The 16,718-nt window shown below is 44.6% G+C and overlaps 1 protein-coding gene across 2 annotated transcripts in view; it reads left to right on the top strand.

The window, feature by feature from the left end:
- The window catches only part of RAB28 (RAB28, member RAS oncogene family), a 71,153-nt gene extending 66,142 nt beyond the window's left edge, over positions 1-5,011 (top strand). Inside the window, exons 7-8 of one of the 2 annotated variants that reach the window (XM_016138403.2) lie at positions 2,733-2,827; positions 4,081-4,189. In XM_016138403.2, coding sequence (XP_015993889.1) covers positions 2,733-2,822 — 90 coding nt within the window. In that variant the 3' untranslated portion in view covers positions 2,823-2,827; positions 4,081-4,189. Of the gene's footprint in view, positions 1-2,732; positions 2,828-4,080 lie in introns of both variants that reach the window. The other variant, XM_016138402.2, reaches the window with a different exon arrangement.
- Positions 5,012-16,718: the final 11,707 nt, after the last annotated feature.

Raw genomic sequence — 16,718 nt, 5'->3', positions numbered from 1 at the left:
CTGCTTAATCCTTTCTTAAGGAGCCATAAGGAGCTTAGATTCTTCTTACCTAGATGTTAATCTTTTTGTCATTTTTCTCCAATATGTTTACAGAGACTGCCTGGGATTTCTTTTTTCATCCTAAACATCACTTGGCTTCCTTGCAGAAAGTATTTACCTGTTTTGTACACACTGTTCTAACCCTCAGATAATGAACATTGCTTAATGGAGTTACATGTCAGATCTCATCATTTTCTTTTTCTATTCACCTTTTAAGTTTATTTTTTCATTTAGTTTTGAAACTAGATAGGACCTTAAAGAACATGTAGACAAACTTGTTTTTTATAGATCAGGAGATTGTGAAGACCAAAGAGGTGAAGTAACTTGGCTAAAGTAATGAATGTGTTATTGGCAGGATATAATGGCACATTATATGGAAGAAAAAGAAGTAGCTTTTTAAGCTCCTACTCTGTGCAGAGTACCATGGTTTTCAAGATGCTCTTTTCATGCTTTAAATGGTAATCTGTAATCTTGTCCCACTTTCAATGTATATTAATCATAATAACCTTTAATGGTTTGCACATCTGTTTTTCATGCTGGACTCTTATGCATCTCAAAAACAGGGATCATGTATTATTTATCTGAATGTCTTCAATGCCTAGAATAGTGATTGGCTTTGAATGAATGATAATGACAAGTGTTTTAGCCTTCAGGGTATGTTTATTCCATATCCTGAGCATGACAAACTATGACTTTCAGAATGATACATATGTTACCTCTATCTGGATTAAGATAATTGCAGAATAGACCATATTTATCTTTAATGTCTTCCCTAGAGCCCATCTCTGCTTCTTATAACTTGCTACCCCACTTCCTAGGTTCCTTTCTTGCCTACCCTCTGGATAGCTACTGCTTCCATTTTCAGTGTTCATTCGCAATTACTCTCTGACATAATAAGGGTTAAGCTGATGTTCAACCATACAACTTCTTTCCTCTTAGGGCCACTTCATTATTTTTACTCCATTGACTAATAGCAGAAAATAATCGAGTGTACTTTGTGGCTCCAAAAATAAAAATTGGTGTTTTCTAGGTAACATTTTCTTAGAAAACTTCAGTGAATGGCTTGTAACTTCACTACTATGAAGTTTATGGCATGGAAATTCTGTTTTTCTACTCACAGAAAGCAAAGTTTTGAATCTGCAGAGCCTTGATTCTGGCCTCCAATTCATAAACTTTGCACCAAGCTTTATGTCAAACAGCCAGGGCGCTGAAGAAAGATATTGCCTTTTCAGTTCTTTTTAATTTGATGAAAATTAATGGTGAATATCTAAGTCATTTATGTTAGTCAATACTTCTACCAAAATATCTTGACCAGAGGTCAGTAACTGGGTTGTGTTTAGAGGATCGAGGTTAAACCAACATTTTGGAGGATTAATGAGTTGCTTACTGATTATGAAAATCCCTTCTCTTTATTGTAACCTACAGTTTGTCATGAAACAGTTAGGTTTGGGCAGGGCAGATAATGGTGTTCAACATTTCACTGACATACCCCCCCTCATACCTCATGTGGCAGTTGGCAATGCTTCTGTTGATAGCATCAGGCCGAATGCCTAGTAAGTCATGAGTCTTGTCCAGAAGTTAACGCCGCTTGCTAGAGGTGGAGCAGAGCGCGTCCAAGGCCGATATACCATAGCATCGTGTTCATTTACTCTCAGTTGTTTTTTTCCATCTTTATAAATGTTATCACAAACAGCAGCCCGTGTTGACATGTTTTTCTATGTGTGCTAATTAATAGATATTGTTATGAAGTAGAGTTTTCTGAAAGATTTTTGAAATTGTAAAACTAAAGATTAAAGTTTAAAAATTAGGAGAGCTTGTTATCTCTGTCATATTTATTTGTCGTATGTGGTCTCTTCATGCTAAGTACAGCAAACTAAAACCTAACAAAGTAAGTTTGATTGTTAGCAAAACTCTCAGATATTTGAAACAGCAGCTGTTGTACTTAAATATTGTGTTAGGATTTTTTTTTTTCTTTTTTCTTTTCCTTTGGATAACAGGATAGTGCATTTCGAACATATTTTTATATGGAATTTGGAAGCATGGACTTTAGGGTTGTGAGGATTGGGGCAGTGGGCATCAAAAGGACTTCTTTGACAAGTAACAAATATTATTAAATGTAAAAATTGTGAATAGTGTATGGTTTGCTCTGATGTGTGCATCCTTTCCCCATCTTCAAAGAAAATTAGTTCTTCCTCTCTCTTACCATATTATGAGTCCACTAGTAAAGTGCTTATCTTGTATGATAATTAGCTGTGTGTTTCTCGTCCCGTCAGGCCCACTGTAATGTGTGAACAGATCCTGTGTAATTACCATTACTTCCAGTACTTTTACTGTATTTAAGCATAGAAAAGCCCCATAATTCTTGGTTGTCCCTTGAAATACTAGGCATTATATATATTATGTGTAATTGTGATATCAAAACTAGAACATACAACTTGTCTGAGAGGTTTAGTAGACATGTCTGTTTCAATAAATGAATCGAATTATAAAGAATAATGTTTCTTGATTCTTTGTTTATTTTCCTTGCTTTTATGTGCATATATTCTGCTGTTTCGTTTGTGACATGTTTAAATTTATGTGTATTTCTTTTTCTACTTTGGTGTTCACTTCTGTTTTCAGTCATTGAATATACTTTCCATTTTTTCTTTTTCTTCTTCCTTCTTCATCTTGTTTCTGTTGTACGGAATTGACAGCATATTGTCAGGGCAGAAATAGTGACGTACCCGGAAGAAGATAATCAACATACCAACTCTGCTCAGAGTAGAATCTGTTCAATACAGTAGTGCAGGTATCAATGGATAAATTATTGGAATTTTGGGGAGGAGGGTGGTGAGAACTAGTGAATGCTATCTTGTTCTTAGAGTTCAAATGATTATTGTACATAATTGGAATTAATATTGCATACGTCCTGTTTGAGAACTTTGAAAAACTGATCCTTTGCCAGGAGACTTACGAATTAAATAAGGCATTGGGAACAAATTAAAATAACATTTCAGTTACTTTCACACGTATTTGTCTTTATGGTTGTGTTTATTACATATGCAGTGAAGTGGAGAATTGAGGCAGTTATTTCATTATTCATTCCTTACCATTTTTTTTTCCTGAAATAGCCTGGTAATTGAAAGAGTATTTTTAAAATTTTCCTTGAATTACCCTTCTTTGTCTGCTTATGTGTGCAGACTTAGTAAAAGAGTTAACAGTAAAGGATTTGTTTTAATTTAAATTTTTACTTAGAGATGAATGTTAGGGCATATTGCTAAATTTATTATTTAAGATGATCCTTGAATGTGGGTTAGAGGAAGAAAGGAAGAGTTAAAAGTATCTTTTGGTTTAAATTATTTTAAAAATATGAATATGAGTTAATTTTCTAAATTTCTCATTATTCTATATTTTGATAGAGTCATTATTCATAACCCATTAGTGAGCTATTTGGAAATAAGTGAGGGATTTGGGAGGAAAGTTTTAAAAACTGGCAAAGTTCTAAATATCTGATTGCTCAAAACTTTCTCCTTTATATGTGACTCGCTCTGTAACATTTGTACCTCTCCTAACTCATCAATTGCTGTAAACATTCTAAAAAAAATTATGGCTGGATATAGTGGTTCATGGAAATGTTAATAAATAATGACATTTTTTTACTTTGAAATAGTGAGGTCTTGTCTGTCAATACATGTGAATGATTAATTTTAATTCCATTGCTTTAAATTGTGACCAGGGTTTAATATTTCATATTAATTTGTCAGTTTTTTTTATTAAACTCGTGATAACTTCAAGTTTATGTCACAAAACCAGGGAAAACTCATTAAAGGAATCGCTATTACATACTTAAAAAAACAAAGCAAAACAGACAAGTCCTTTCTCCTCTCAATTCCAGCTCTACATTAGTCTGTTCTGGTTGATTCTTCTAATATCGGCTCCTGCTTCGTTTATGCTGTCTATCATCAGGAGTTCACCAAAGTTCAGAAAATAAAAATATACTTTAAGGAGCTCTTTCTAAATGTTCCGATGTCCTGATAATGACTCTGTTTTCTTTTATGACAGAGGGTGGTGAAGGCAGATATTGTGAACTACAACCAGGAGCCTGTGTCAAGGACTGTTAACCCTCCTAGAAGCTCTGTGTGTGCGATTCAGTGAGCGCGTTTCCCTTCCGTCTCCAGAGTTCTGGCCGCCCTCGGCTCTGGGGGCCGGAGGGCCCCTGGGGACGTGTTTTCTCAGTGCCCGTCCGTAGTTCAGTTAGCGCTTTCCTCCCCGCTCGCTGCATCCTGCATCGCTGAGTGTCGCGCAGCCACAGGCGGCGCCTCGGACTGCGAAGATTCCGCCTCGGGACCACACACTTTGAGTTCAGAACGGCAGCCGGTCTCTGGAATCGGACTGCTTCCTCGAAGAAGAATGACGTTGGTTCTCTCGATGTCCTCACTTCTACTCAGATGTCAATTTTTTAAAGCAAATATGAAAACTATCCAAGTCTCGATCTCAGCCAGGATTTTGCCACAGCACAACTTCCTTCTCTTACCTGAGCTCATTCATGGCGACGTGTGCCGCGGAGTGCAGGCATGTAAACAAGTAATATATTTTATCTACAGATATGTAAGAAGGCGATCTTTTGCTTTCTGTTGTGAGTGAAAATATATAAAGCTGTATCTAACTGAAAAAGCTTGAAATAAAGCTGTAATAGAAATATTTTTTTCATTTTTTTAAAAAAAGACCTAAATTGTTTATATCGTAGCTGCAGCTCACAAAGTAGTATTTGATATTGTATTTTTATTACTGTATCATGGTCATTACATATTGCATAATCTCCAGGTCAGATGGCTTCACGGGTTTTGAGAAATGTCCAGCTGACGGCCCACTTTGTCCCGCAGCCGCATACGAGTACCCCCAGGACGCGTGTGACTGTTGTTGGATCACTGTGGGTCAGAATGTACCTGACGTTCAGATGTTTTTCTCCGGCAAATAAATTTATTTAAATTACTTTTTTGGGGAATTTTCTTTCAGCCGCATTTCTTTTACTTACGGAAAAACAAAGTGTATTTGGGTACCTCGTCGGTGAGCGTGTGAAGTGTACCAAGCACTCAGTCGCTGAGAGCGGCGAGGGTGTTTCGTCGGACTGCGTGGAGTGCAGACTCCGCAGCCTGGCCTTTCAGGGGCTCAGCTGCAACCTGCCTCCTTCTCCTCTCTTGTCACTCTTCTGGGCACTGCCTTCCTCTGCGCAGAGAGCTGGGGACTCCTGTGTGTTCCGTGATGTCCTGCCTCCCCGTCTCTGCCGCCTGGAATTCCTCCCCCGTCTCCCAAGGTCCGCCTGCCTCCAGCCATCCCTCAGGCATCGTCAGGGCAGGGCTGACTCGGCCACGGTTGTGTCGCGTCTTCTGTGCTAAGGCGCAGTGCCTGGCACAGTGGCTGCTCGTATTTGCTATGTCGAAGCAGGAATGAACGGCGGCGCCCCTCTACAAAGCCTTCGTCAAATCCATAGCTGAAAGTTCCACGTGAGGGTCTCGGGGATGGCCGTCGTCCCTTCCTGCCTTGCATCAGCCATTCACGTCCTTGCGTTTTATTGTCGAATAGCTCACGAGCTTATCAAGGGGCAGTCTTGTGTCTGTTCTACCTCACGTCCCTCAGGAGTGCCTAAGCAGTGGGCCTTACCACAAGTGTGTGCAGAAAGTTTGGGCATCTAATTTTACAGTTGTAAGGGTGTTTGGAAAACTTGTTATTTCACTTCTTGTGTGGCAAAGGAAACTTAAGTTTGGAGAGAAAAAAGAACTTGCAAGCGGTCATGGAATCACAGAGCCACAACCCGTAAGAAATCGCCTGTCCCTAGGCCAGGGTGACACTTGTCAAGCATGGTTTGAAATTTAAGAAAGTTTATAATTTCTGTCTGCTGTACCTTTAGGTAGTGGGTCCAACCTTGGTCTACTCTGATTTTTATTTTTTTTCGTTTTGTCGCAATTAAGCTTCCTTTTAATAATCTCTTCAGGGTAGTTCTGTTTAACCTTCTTTTTAACATCTTCCTGATATATGCTGGCCGGTATGCTAGGGAGAGCTCCATATAAAGCTGGATCAAAACCTGAACCCTCAAGGCCCTTACAGTCTACTAGGAGAGAGGTTTGTTGTTGCTACTGTTTTAAAACTGACCAAAAAAATACTATCAAAACAATAAACGAATAAAATTGCAGGATACAGAATCAATGTACAAAAATCCGTAGCATTCCTATACACTAACAATGAATTTTCTGAAAAAGAAATGAACAAGAAATTTCTTTTGCAATTGCAACAAAAAGAATATGTAGGAGTAAACCTAACAAAGCATGTACACTGAAAACTGTAAGACATTAGTAAAAGAAATGGAAGAAGACACACAGAAATGGAAAGATATTTTGTGTTCATGGATTGGAAGAATCAACATAGTTAAAATGCCTTTATTACCCAAAGCAATATACAGATTTAATGCCATCCCCATCAAAATCCCAATGGCATTTTTTAAAGAAGTAGAACAAAAAAAATCATCAGATTTGTATGGAAGCACAAAGGACGTTGAATGCCCAAAGCCATCCTGAGAAAAAAGAACAAGGCTGGAGGTATCGCCGTGCCTGACTTCAAATTATACTAAAGAGCAACGGTGAAACAGCGTGGTATCGGCAAAAAAACAGACACACAGACCAATGGAACAGAACTGAGAGCCCAGAAATAAACCCTCTCGTAATATGGGGAGATAATTTTCGACAAAGGAGCCAGAAACAGAATGGAGTCAAACACATACATGGAGTAAGAAAAGCCTCTTCTGTAAATGGTGGTGGGAAAATTGGACAGCCACATGCAAAAGAATGAAACAGCACTGCTGTGCGTCACCACACACCACAGTGAATCCAAAACGAATCAAAACCTGAAACAATAAGAGGAAACGTAGGTACCAAACTCATGGACTTTGGATTTAGAGAGGATTTTATGAATTTGACCTCAAAGGCAAGGGAGGTAAAAGCAAAAATAAACAAATGAGACTATATCAAACTAAAAACTTGTGCTCAGCAAAAACAAAACAAAACAAAACAACAACAACAACAACAACAACAAAAAACAGGACAAAGAGGCCAACATCTGAAATGGGAGAAGATATTTGCAAACAACGCCTCTGCTAAGGGCCTAATACCCAAAATATACAGAGAATGTGTACAACTCAGTAAGAAGAAAACAAGCAGTCCAGATGAAAAATGGGAAAAGGACCTGAACGGACATTTCTCCCAAGAAGAACATAGAAATGGTCAACAGATATATGAAAAGATGCTCAACATCACTGGCCATTGTGGAAATGCAAATCAAAGCCACAATGAGATACCACCTCACACCTGTTAGAATGGCTATCGTCAACGAGCAAGTAATAACAAGTGTCGGAGAGGTCGTGGGGAAAAAGGAACCCTTCTAACACTGCTGGGAATGTAAATTGGTGCAGCCACTATGGAAAACAGTATGGAGGTTCCTCAAGAAATCAAAAATAAAATTACCATACAACCCAGCAATCTCCCTTCTGGGTATCCACTCGACGAAAGCATGAAAACATTTATTTGTAAAGATACATGCACCCCGATGTTCATAGCAGCATTATTCACGGTGTCTACAACATGGAAACCACCTTCAGTAGATGACTGGATAAAGAAGAGCTGAAACACTGCCGTTTGTGACAATGTGGATGGAGCTCGTGATTATCATGCAAAGTGAAATAAGTCAGAAAAAGTCGAGAACCGTATGATTTCACTCCTGTGGGATATAAAACCAAAAGCAATAAATGAACAGGACAAACAAGCAGACAGCCATGGACATGGACATGGACATGGACATGGACTGTTAGCAGTTACCAGAGCGGGCGGTAGATAGGGGGACAGGGGGTCAAGTCTGTGTATATGGCAACGGGAGGAAATTTACCTTTGGGCGATGAACACACAATGCTGTGCGCATATGATGCATTATCGAATTGTGCACTTGAAACCTATATAAGTTTATTAACCAATGTTGCCCTAGTAAATTTAAAAAACCGATTGATTGAAGTCTACTATTAAACTAAACTTGCGGAAGGTTTTACATTTAGTAAGAGGTGAGGCTGTGCCCTTTTGGTCATTTTGTGTTGTTTTTACATGTATGTGAAAACTTGAGGATTTTAATTTTTTTTTGTCCAATTATTGCCGTATTTCAAAAGTATGACTTAACACATGTATATGATTATGCGAGGTAAGTGCTACAGGCATTCTAGAGGAGACAAAAAAAAAAAAACTTACAAAAGGTCAGACTTTTCAGACCAAAATACTTTAGTCATGAATTTATAAAGTTAGAGCACTGAATGGGGCAGAAAAAGGGATGTGGGGTGTGGCCTTCGCAGGACCGCTCTGTCCTGGACATTTCCAGGTGCTTGTCACATGAGCCGTTATTTTTTTTTCCTCATCCTAATCTCTGACGGGGGTATCTTTGTCAAGGTAAGAGGGAGTGACCATACCAAGTCCCTCTTTGAGTCCGTGGCAGAGCCAGGATCCACACGGACCGTTTCTGGGACAGGATGGATGGGGCTGGGTGCTCACTGATTTGCGAAGATCACACAACTGCCCTCCTTCCTGGGACTCGACCAGGCCTGGGTGTTACGTCGTTCTTTTCAGAAGTGCCGATGGCCGGTGCTGGTCCGTGCACCGTTTCCCACGGACCACCTCGGCCAGCAGTGTGTGTCTAAAGAGGCCGGCGGTGGCGAGCATGCCCTCTGATCACTGAGGCGAGGACAGGGACTTGCCCTGCCCCTTGCCGTTGGCCTCGTTGTTTTTACGTCTCTCCCAACTGGACGCGACCAGTCAGAGAGCGCCTTCCGGCCCAGAGACAGCGGGCACAGTGGACGCGCAGTGTGGCCGATGGCCGAGGCAGACTTCCGAGTTCCACAGCGCAATTTTCCCCATACCTCGGTTTTTATTTTTAAAACAAAAATGTAGATTTCATGCTTATTTTACTTTGTTACCTCTCCTGTCTACAGTTTTTAATTTAAAAAATTACAGGTCTTTCCATCTAGTTTTAGGCACTTTGTCTCCTGAAGACTCATGCTATAAAGTTTCAGACTCATTGTGGTCACTTCTGCTGCTTATTGAACTTTGAAAAACACAAAAGTTTTCAGCCAGAACGGGTCATTGGATGTTGCCTTTCAAGCGCACCCTCTATTATGTGTGGCAGACCGCTGCGGAGTGGTTTTGGAGTGGCCCAAAGATCTCCTGTGACTGCTTTATTATTCCAGGAGGAGGTAAGCCAGGGCCCTTGAAAGTCGATCACGGAAACAATGTGATGCAGCATAATGATTTGTGTGTCGTTTAAAAATAGACACGTTTCTCTGGCCATGACCCCTGCTAGTGACTGCTGTAATGTTGGACATCCTGAAAAACAGTTGCAGGATTCAAAGGAAACAGAAATGCAGACCCACTGAGCAGTGTGGTAGGCATCAGCCGGCCGCCTCCGCAGCACCCAGGTCAGCCCTCCTCCTGCCAGCAGCGTCCTGACTTCCTGGTGGAGCCCTCACCATTTTTAGCCACTCGCAGCTCTGGAAGTGGATCCTCCTTGGCTTAAACTCATTAAGATGTTAATTCCTCCTGGCCTCACTGATTGGCTCAGAAATGAGTGAATAACTCCATCAGACCTCACGAAACTGGAGGGGGCATTTGCTGAGGTTTCTGAAAAAGAAAAGAAAAAGGAAATGAAGGAAAAAAAAGCCGTTCCCTGAAGTTTCCAGATAACTCTGCCCACTGTACTTGAATGAGAAAGATGGAGCTCTGAGTGATACCGGCAGCCGTTTCGAGGACAGAGAGGGGGCCCTGCCCCAGTCCAGAGCCGAGCCAAGGGAGCAGAGGTGAGAAGCTGAGACAGTCCTGGCCCCTGACCCAGAGCCCCAGAGCGAGCCTGCCACGAACTGTCTTAACAGCAGGACTCGATTTTTCTTTTTTAATCATTTTGCCTACTGTTACTTTTTTTCTGTTATTTCTTACATACGACCTCTTACATGTACCAGGACTTTGCTTGGCACCACAGGCAGAGATGAACGTGATCTGTGTTTTGTCCTTGAGATCTTAGTCTAGGCACACGTATAACTCATCAAAATGTCATCGGACTCTTAAATGCTTCAATAGAACTATAATATGATATAGGAAGATGTGAAAAAACAGGGATTTCGAAGGACAGGAATCGGGGTCAGCAGTGTAACAGAATGGCCTTCGGAAGCGAGTGTGCTCTCAGGCTATGGTAAAGCGGGAAGTGTTCTCTGAGTTGGTTTGCGCATGTAAATCACCTGGAGAATCCTGATTCGGTAGATCCGGGGTGGGTTTGAGGTTCTCCTTTTGTAACAAGCTCCCAAGAGTTACTAACGCTGCTGGCCTTTGGATTGCACTTTGAATTGTAAGGGGTTAGACCGCACCTGCAGTCCTTTTCCCGTTATGGGTGCCCTGTTAACGAGGACAACAGGGCTTATTTTGATCATGGAGAAGGGATCTAATGTCAGATGAAGCAGTCAAAGGAGGACAGTGCACTTAGCATGGAAAAGAGAAGACCTTGACAAGACTCCGAAGGCAGTCTCCACATAAGTGAAAGACTATGCCTTAGAAAAAGATTAAACTTATACTGTAGAACCCGTAGGACTGCAGAAGTAGATGGGTAGGTAGAAGCTATAGAAAGATTTCAGTCCAGCCCAAGAAAGAACCTTACAAACATTTTCCCGAAGAAGGGAGATGCTTTCTAAAGTGTTGTGTCGCATTGCAGGGTTGCAAACTCACATATGGCATCAGAGGCTAGGGAGGTAAGTAAATGAATAAAACGCAGTTAAGAGGTAAGAGCAGGTGTCCTGTCTACAGCCATTCCATCCAGTTTTTAAAGTTATTTTGGCCAAATAAAACCTCTTCACGTAAATAAAACCACTGCTAGCCCATATAGAACCGTTATGCCAATTAGAAAAAACTTACTTTCTCAAGTCTCTACTTACCTCTCTTTGAAAATTGTCACACTATTTTTTTAGAGCAAGGCACTTTCATTTCCTGGAAAATGGGTGGTTTGAATGGGAGCCCTATCGATTGGCTGAATTCTGCCCTTTGGTGGCCAGATTGTAACCTCGGTGACTATCAACCTTAATGTCTAGATGTAAAGCTGACGAAATTAGGAGAGAAAATCATTTGTCAGACTTTTCAGGAAGCAAAATCATAGTGTTCAAGCCAGGCTCTAGGGACACACGATGCCCAGGGACGCACGGTGCCAAGAGACATAGCGTCTGCCCTCAGGTTAGCAGGTTGTCACGGCGTGCTGGGTATGAGCGGAGAATTCATCCTGGTCAGTGGTGTATGGGTCAGAGCAGGTCAGTTCTGCCTGGACGAGGCTGAGGGAGTGGTCAGAACAGACTTGACGGGAGCGAGGCTGGGACAGATGGCCTTGTGGAGACAGTCCCCCCCTCCCGACACCTGCACCCCGGGCAGCGAGCCTCATGGTGGAGCAGTGCCTGTGGGACCGCCTGCATCCCTTCCGGTCTGGCTCTTCATCACAGCGCTGGAAGAGAGGAAAGGCAGACCGTTTGCTTTAAAGTTCTGTTTCCAAGCCATACCGAATGTTCCTAGGCCTCCCACGTTACAAACTGAAGTAGACTCCGGGCTGGGGGTCAGGCTGGGGGAGGCAAATGTCAGTGGCCCTGCACGAACACCAGCTCGGTGAGCCCCTGTTCCCTAGGCCTGGCGACTTGGCCGCCTCACACCTTAATGAGCCGGGATCCGCAGGAGGCCCATAGATGGCATTCCTAGCCACCACGTCTCTCGGCTCCGTCAGCCCGCTGCCTTCAGAGGCTCCACAATCTGCTGCACGCACAGCGATGAGAATGAAGTTGACCCACGGTTTGTTCTAAACCCCTCAGTGGCTTCTCTCGGCCTCCTCCATCGAAGGGAAATGACTTCCTCGGCGTGACTTCTAGAATCTAACTGCTTCCCCATCCTTCTGAGACGCCTGTTCATCTTCAACTCCGCTGACTTGTTTTGTTCCAGCAAGGGGCCCCTCACCTCTGTGTCTCCACTGGGATTTCCTCTAGGGACAGAAGGACCTTGACGAGGCAAGACGGAAAACTTGCGGTTGGTTGGGTGACGGGGTGGCACCGCTGGACGTCTCCGAGCTGTCTCCGGGGGCCCGGTCGTGGAGCGCGGTTGTGAGTTCTCGTCGCCGTGGCTTCCTACGGACGCGGTGCAGGGGTCCTGAGCTCTTTGCAAACATCCTCTCATTTGGCGTGTGTGGTCGTCAGTCTTCGCGATGGCCCCTGGTGGCCGCCGCCTCCCGATAGTCACGCCCGGTGCCGTCTGTCCTCGCATACGCAGTCAGGGCTAAGCCGTGTGACCACAGCACACTGCCGACAGGAAGGCGAGGCCACAGAGGCATTGACGCTTCCACGACAGCAACAGTTCCTCCGAGTCTCCTTCTGAGGGAAGCCAGACGCCGTACCGCGAGGACACTCAAGTAACGAGGTAGCGAGGGCCATCTGAGGAACGCATCCTACCGACAGCAGCGACTTGCCACCTCGTTGATGCAGCCATCTTAGAAGCGACTCTCCAGGCTTTTCATCTGATAGCAGCCTTACCAGAGACCTTGAACTAGAAGCACCCAGCTAAAATGCCCTCGAAATCCTGATCCACGAAACTGTGAGAGAGAATAAACCTTTGTTGCTGTTGAAGCCACCAAATCGTGGGGTAATCTGCTTCGTAGCACTAGGTGACTAATACAGTGGGTGTTTGTACTTTCTCTGGCAAATAGGGAAACTGAGGGTCAGGACAGTTTCCTAACCCGTCCGAGGTTGCGCAGTCTGAGGACGGTGGACCGGGACTCGGCGCCCAGCCCTCTCTGGTTCAGAAGCAGGACCGCTGACCCGTCCTGTCCCCTGCACGGCGCCGATGCGGAATGACCCCAGCACCAGCCCTGCGCAGAGGCAGGCGGGGTCTCTGCATGGTGGGCAGCGAAGGCTCGTGCCCATGCCTGCAGGGCTTTGTCCTGGTGCCTCTCTGTCGGTCTTACCATACGTTAGTAACGTCGAATCGTTTCTTAGACGCGGTAAATAGCCTTAGAAACCTTTCATTCAAAATCGTTTATCCTAACTTGAGTTGTGTAAAATCACGGCACACAAGTGGCTTATTAAAACAGGAGTAACCAGTCTTCCGTATAAGGTCGCTTTGTTTTCCTCCTTTTTCTCTCCCTGCCTCTGATGCCTGAGTCCTCCCCGCCCTCTGCAGCGCCCCCTCCCTTTTGGGTAGAAGTTACTAAGCCCTCTGCGCCCTTCGCTTGTGCCCTTGGCTCACATGGAGGCGAGTCCTCCGGCTTTTCATCCCACCACAGCCTCACTGGAGACCCCTGGCTAGAAGCACTCGACCAAGTTCTTGGCCGCACCACGCCACCCCGCAGCCCTGAGGCCACTTGCCCTCCTCCCCTCAGACCATGAGCTCCGTAAAGCCAGGAACCCTGTTGTTTTTATCTGGCGCCCGGCGTCAAAGAGGCATCCAATAAAAGTTTGTCGAATGAATGAAACTCATCTGCATTGTAGGTCGTCACGAGTCACTATGAGCAGCCTGTGGGGTGAGCTGGGAAGAGTTCCGTCCTGCAGACTGTCAACCAAGGCACAGACCTGGTTTTAACCGGGAACCAGCTAAGCGACCTTGGGCAAATTCCTCCGCCTCTGCTGGGCTCTGTTTCTTTATCTGTCAGTGGTCCCCAAACCTGGTTGATCATCAGAATTATCTGCAAAGCTTAAAGTACTGGTGCTGGGACTCCAGCCCAGGTGCAAGGTCCTGCATTCTGTTTGGGGTTCCCTGCACAAACTCATCTGTGTGCATCTACCTCGCCCTTATGCGACCAAACGTATAGCCAGCCTGAAGCTTTAGCTTGCAAGTCTGTAAAGTGGGGGTGATTACTGTGGTCACTGCACTGATAACTTCGCGGAGCTCCAAGGAGACCATAATCGTGGAGGCAGGAGGGGAAGGACCTCGAAACGTCGAACAAGTCCAGACAAGTATGCAAACTATTGGCCTTTTCTGTCTGCTTTTCCGAGTGTGGCTCAGAGTTTAATTTTGGCCAACCAACCCCAGAAGAGCACTAATGGGGGCCCCCCGCCACCCCATTGCGGGTGGGTAATCCCCTGCTGGGGCTCTGTCTTTTGCTTCTCCCACTAGCAGTTCGGATTCCCTTGAAGTCGCCCCATTTGTTTCTGACTTGGGGGTGGGGCTTTGTCTCTTTCCAGTTTCCCCAAAAACTCTCGACTCTTGAGCCAACCGAACCATTTCCTCTCGCCTTACTTCCACCCCCTGATCTACCCCCTTTCCCAGTCCTCTGACACTTTCTCAAGTTTGTCTTCCACGTTGGCGGCTGGCCCACGAACAGACTGGCTAGCTGCCCTGGGTGTGGGTCAGGGTGTAGGGGTGATGCTGTGAGAAGCTGACAGAGAGCTGAGGGAGCCAAGATGTGGGCGCTGTCTCATTGTCTCATTGCTCCTCCCACAGCTCCGTGCAGAGGGGACCTAGTCTAGCTTGGCGTTTGTGTCCTCTTTGGAGGCCCGCCCGTGAAGATTCTCGATGATGAGAAACAGGAGAGGGAAGAGCGGGGTAAGGTATCGAGGGTGTATCGAATAGTTACTCTGCACCAGGTACCATGCTAGGTACCAGGTACCATACTTTGTACGTACTTTTCTTAACAGCCGAGCTTTTTAACATCTCCTTTGCCATGTAGTTTACGTAGGCCATCTAATTTAATCCTGATCCCAGGCCTCTCTGCGAATCGTGGCTCTCATCTTCTACATCAGGAGACTTGGAGGAGTAAAATGTCTTCTCCCATGTCACACAGCAAGGCGCAGAACCAGATTTGAACCCTGCTCTTACGGCAGAGTCTGTCCTGCCCGACAGAAGCGATGTTTGTTCACACTCCATATTTGGCATTTAGATTCCCAGGGAGATGCTTGAACCTGGGATGGGATTTCTTTTAAGTTTTTGGAGCCAAAGTTATTTGAATTTTATGGCCAGGAAAAATGTAAACTTACATGTTCAGCAGACCAGAGATGATAAAGTATGCATTTGTCAAATAAAATTCTTCGCTGTGATAAAGTAAATCATTCCTTGGCCTTGTGAAAAATGAGGCCTCACTCGAACTGTTTTCACTTCAGCCTTTGCTAACATCCTGTTATCTCCATTAGGGATCATGATGACGAATGCCTTCTATTTGCATCGTTAAGCACTTCAGCGAACGTGTGAACATGCAGAGAGCATCATAAGTCATAGCAAAATGAAACAACATGGCCCCATGGAAAGAAGAGAAATCTTGAGAGTGTCTGGCAGGTCGGGGTTGGCATCCTTCTTGGCCACTCTGTGGCCATGCACGCTGGGTCAGATTCCTTAGCTTCTCTGAGTCTCGGTTTCCTCATGTTTCAAACATAAATGATAATACTTATCTTGCTGGGTAATTTTAAGGCTGGAATGAGATGACATGGTGCTTTGCACTGTTCCTGGCATGAAGTAAGGTGCATAATAAATGTCGTGGTTGTTATTGGAATCGCTCTCACGGTAACTAGTTTTTTAATCACATGCCCAGGGCTCATTTTCATTATTTGTCCTCTGGGCAGCAAGACTGTGTAGGTCTTTTTGGTCTGGCGGGCCCCTGGGAACCTGTCGTTGCACTTCTGTCCCGATAGAAACAGGTCAGGCAGTGGGCAGGTGAAGCTCATTAGTAAGTGTATCTGTTGGGATCCTTTTGGCTGCAAGTAACTAGCTCTAGCTTAGTATCTTAAACGAGAACATCAGTCATCTCTTACGAGTGTTGTCAGGGTGCGGTGATTCCAGGTTCGTTCAACGAAGTTGCTAGGAGGTGCCGCCAAGTCCCCAGATTCTTCCCTTCCTTGCCACCTTCAGTCTGTGGGCTCTCAGGCTGTATCCCTCATGGTCCCAGGATGGCTGCAGTGATTCCAGGCATCACATCTTTATGCCACGAAATGCAAAGGCCAGAAAGAGGAAAGAGAGAGGCCCCGTCTCATCCTCATGTCTCCTTCAAAGAAAGAAGAAAAATTTCGCCAAAGCTCCACTTCCCAGAAGACTTCTCAACCCTGTCGTTGGCCAGAATTTTATCAAATGCTCATCCCGGATCAGTGGTATGGGACATGGTTAGGACCAGCGATTCTCAACTCTGGCTGAGAATGAATCGAGGAGTCTTAAAAATACATACAGATGTCTCGGTTCTACCCTTGGAGACTGATTTAATTGGGCTCAGCTGAGACCTCATGCAGGCACGTGTATTACGTATCTACACTCCGGGAAGCTCTGATGAGCATCTGGGGTTGAGAGTCATTAGTTCAGACTCTCCGTGTTTAACCCTCTGGGAGGGGGAGCAGCTTAGTGTTCACCGAAGCACATGGCCCTAGGCTACCTCTGAGCCAATGAAGGTGGGTGGACGTCCAAAAGGATCTGCCCACACAGGTACAGTTAGGATGTCTGGATCAGGCCACATGATATTGTGAAAAGAACCTACGTTAAAATTTGACAGGTCCGAGTAGGAACTCCATGTCTACCACCTGCGAATTGCATCTGTTTGGTTGCCTTAATCTTCCCAAGCCTCAGTTTCCTTATCCAAACAGTGGAGAGAAGAGACTTACTGCCTACCTCTTGGAGTAGTTTTGAGGTTAAATGAGA

The sequence above is a fragment of the Rousettus aegyptiacus genome, unplaced genomic scaffold, assembly GCF_014176215.1.
Source record: "Rousettus aegyptiacus isolate mRouAeg1 unplaced genomic scaffold, mRouAeg1.p scaffold_m13_p_10, whole genome shotgun sequence".
In the NCBI taxonomy this organism is placed as follows: domain Eukaryota; kingdom Metazoa; phylum Chordata; class Mammalia; order Chiroptera; family Pteropodidae; genus Rousettus; species Rousettus aegyptiacus.
The sequence above is the reverse complement of the archived record's forward strand: the minus strand, read 5'-3'. Positions and strand labels throughout refer to the sequence as shown.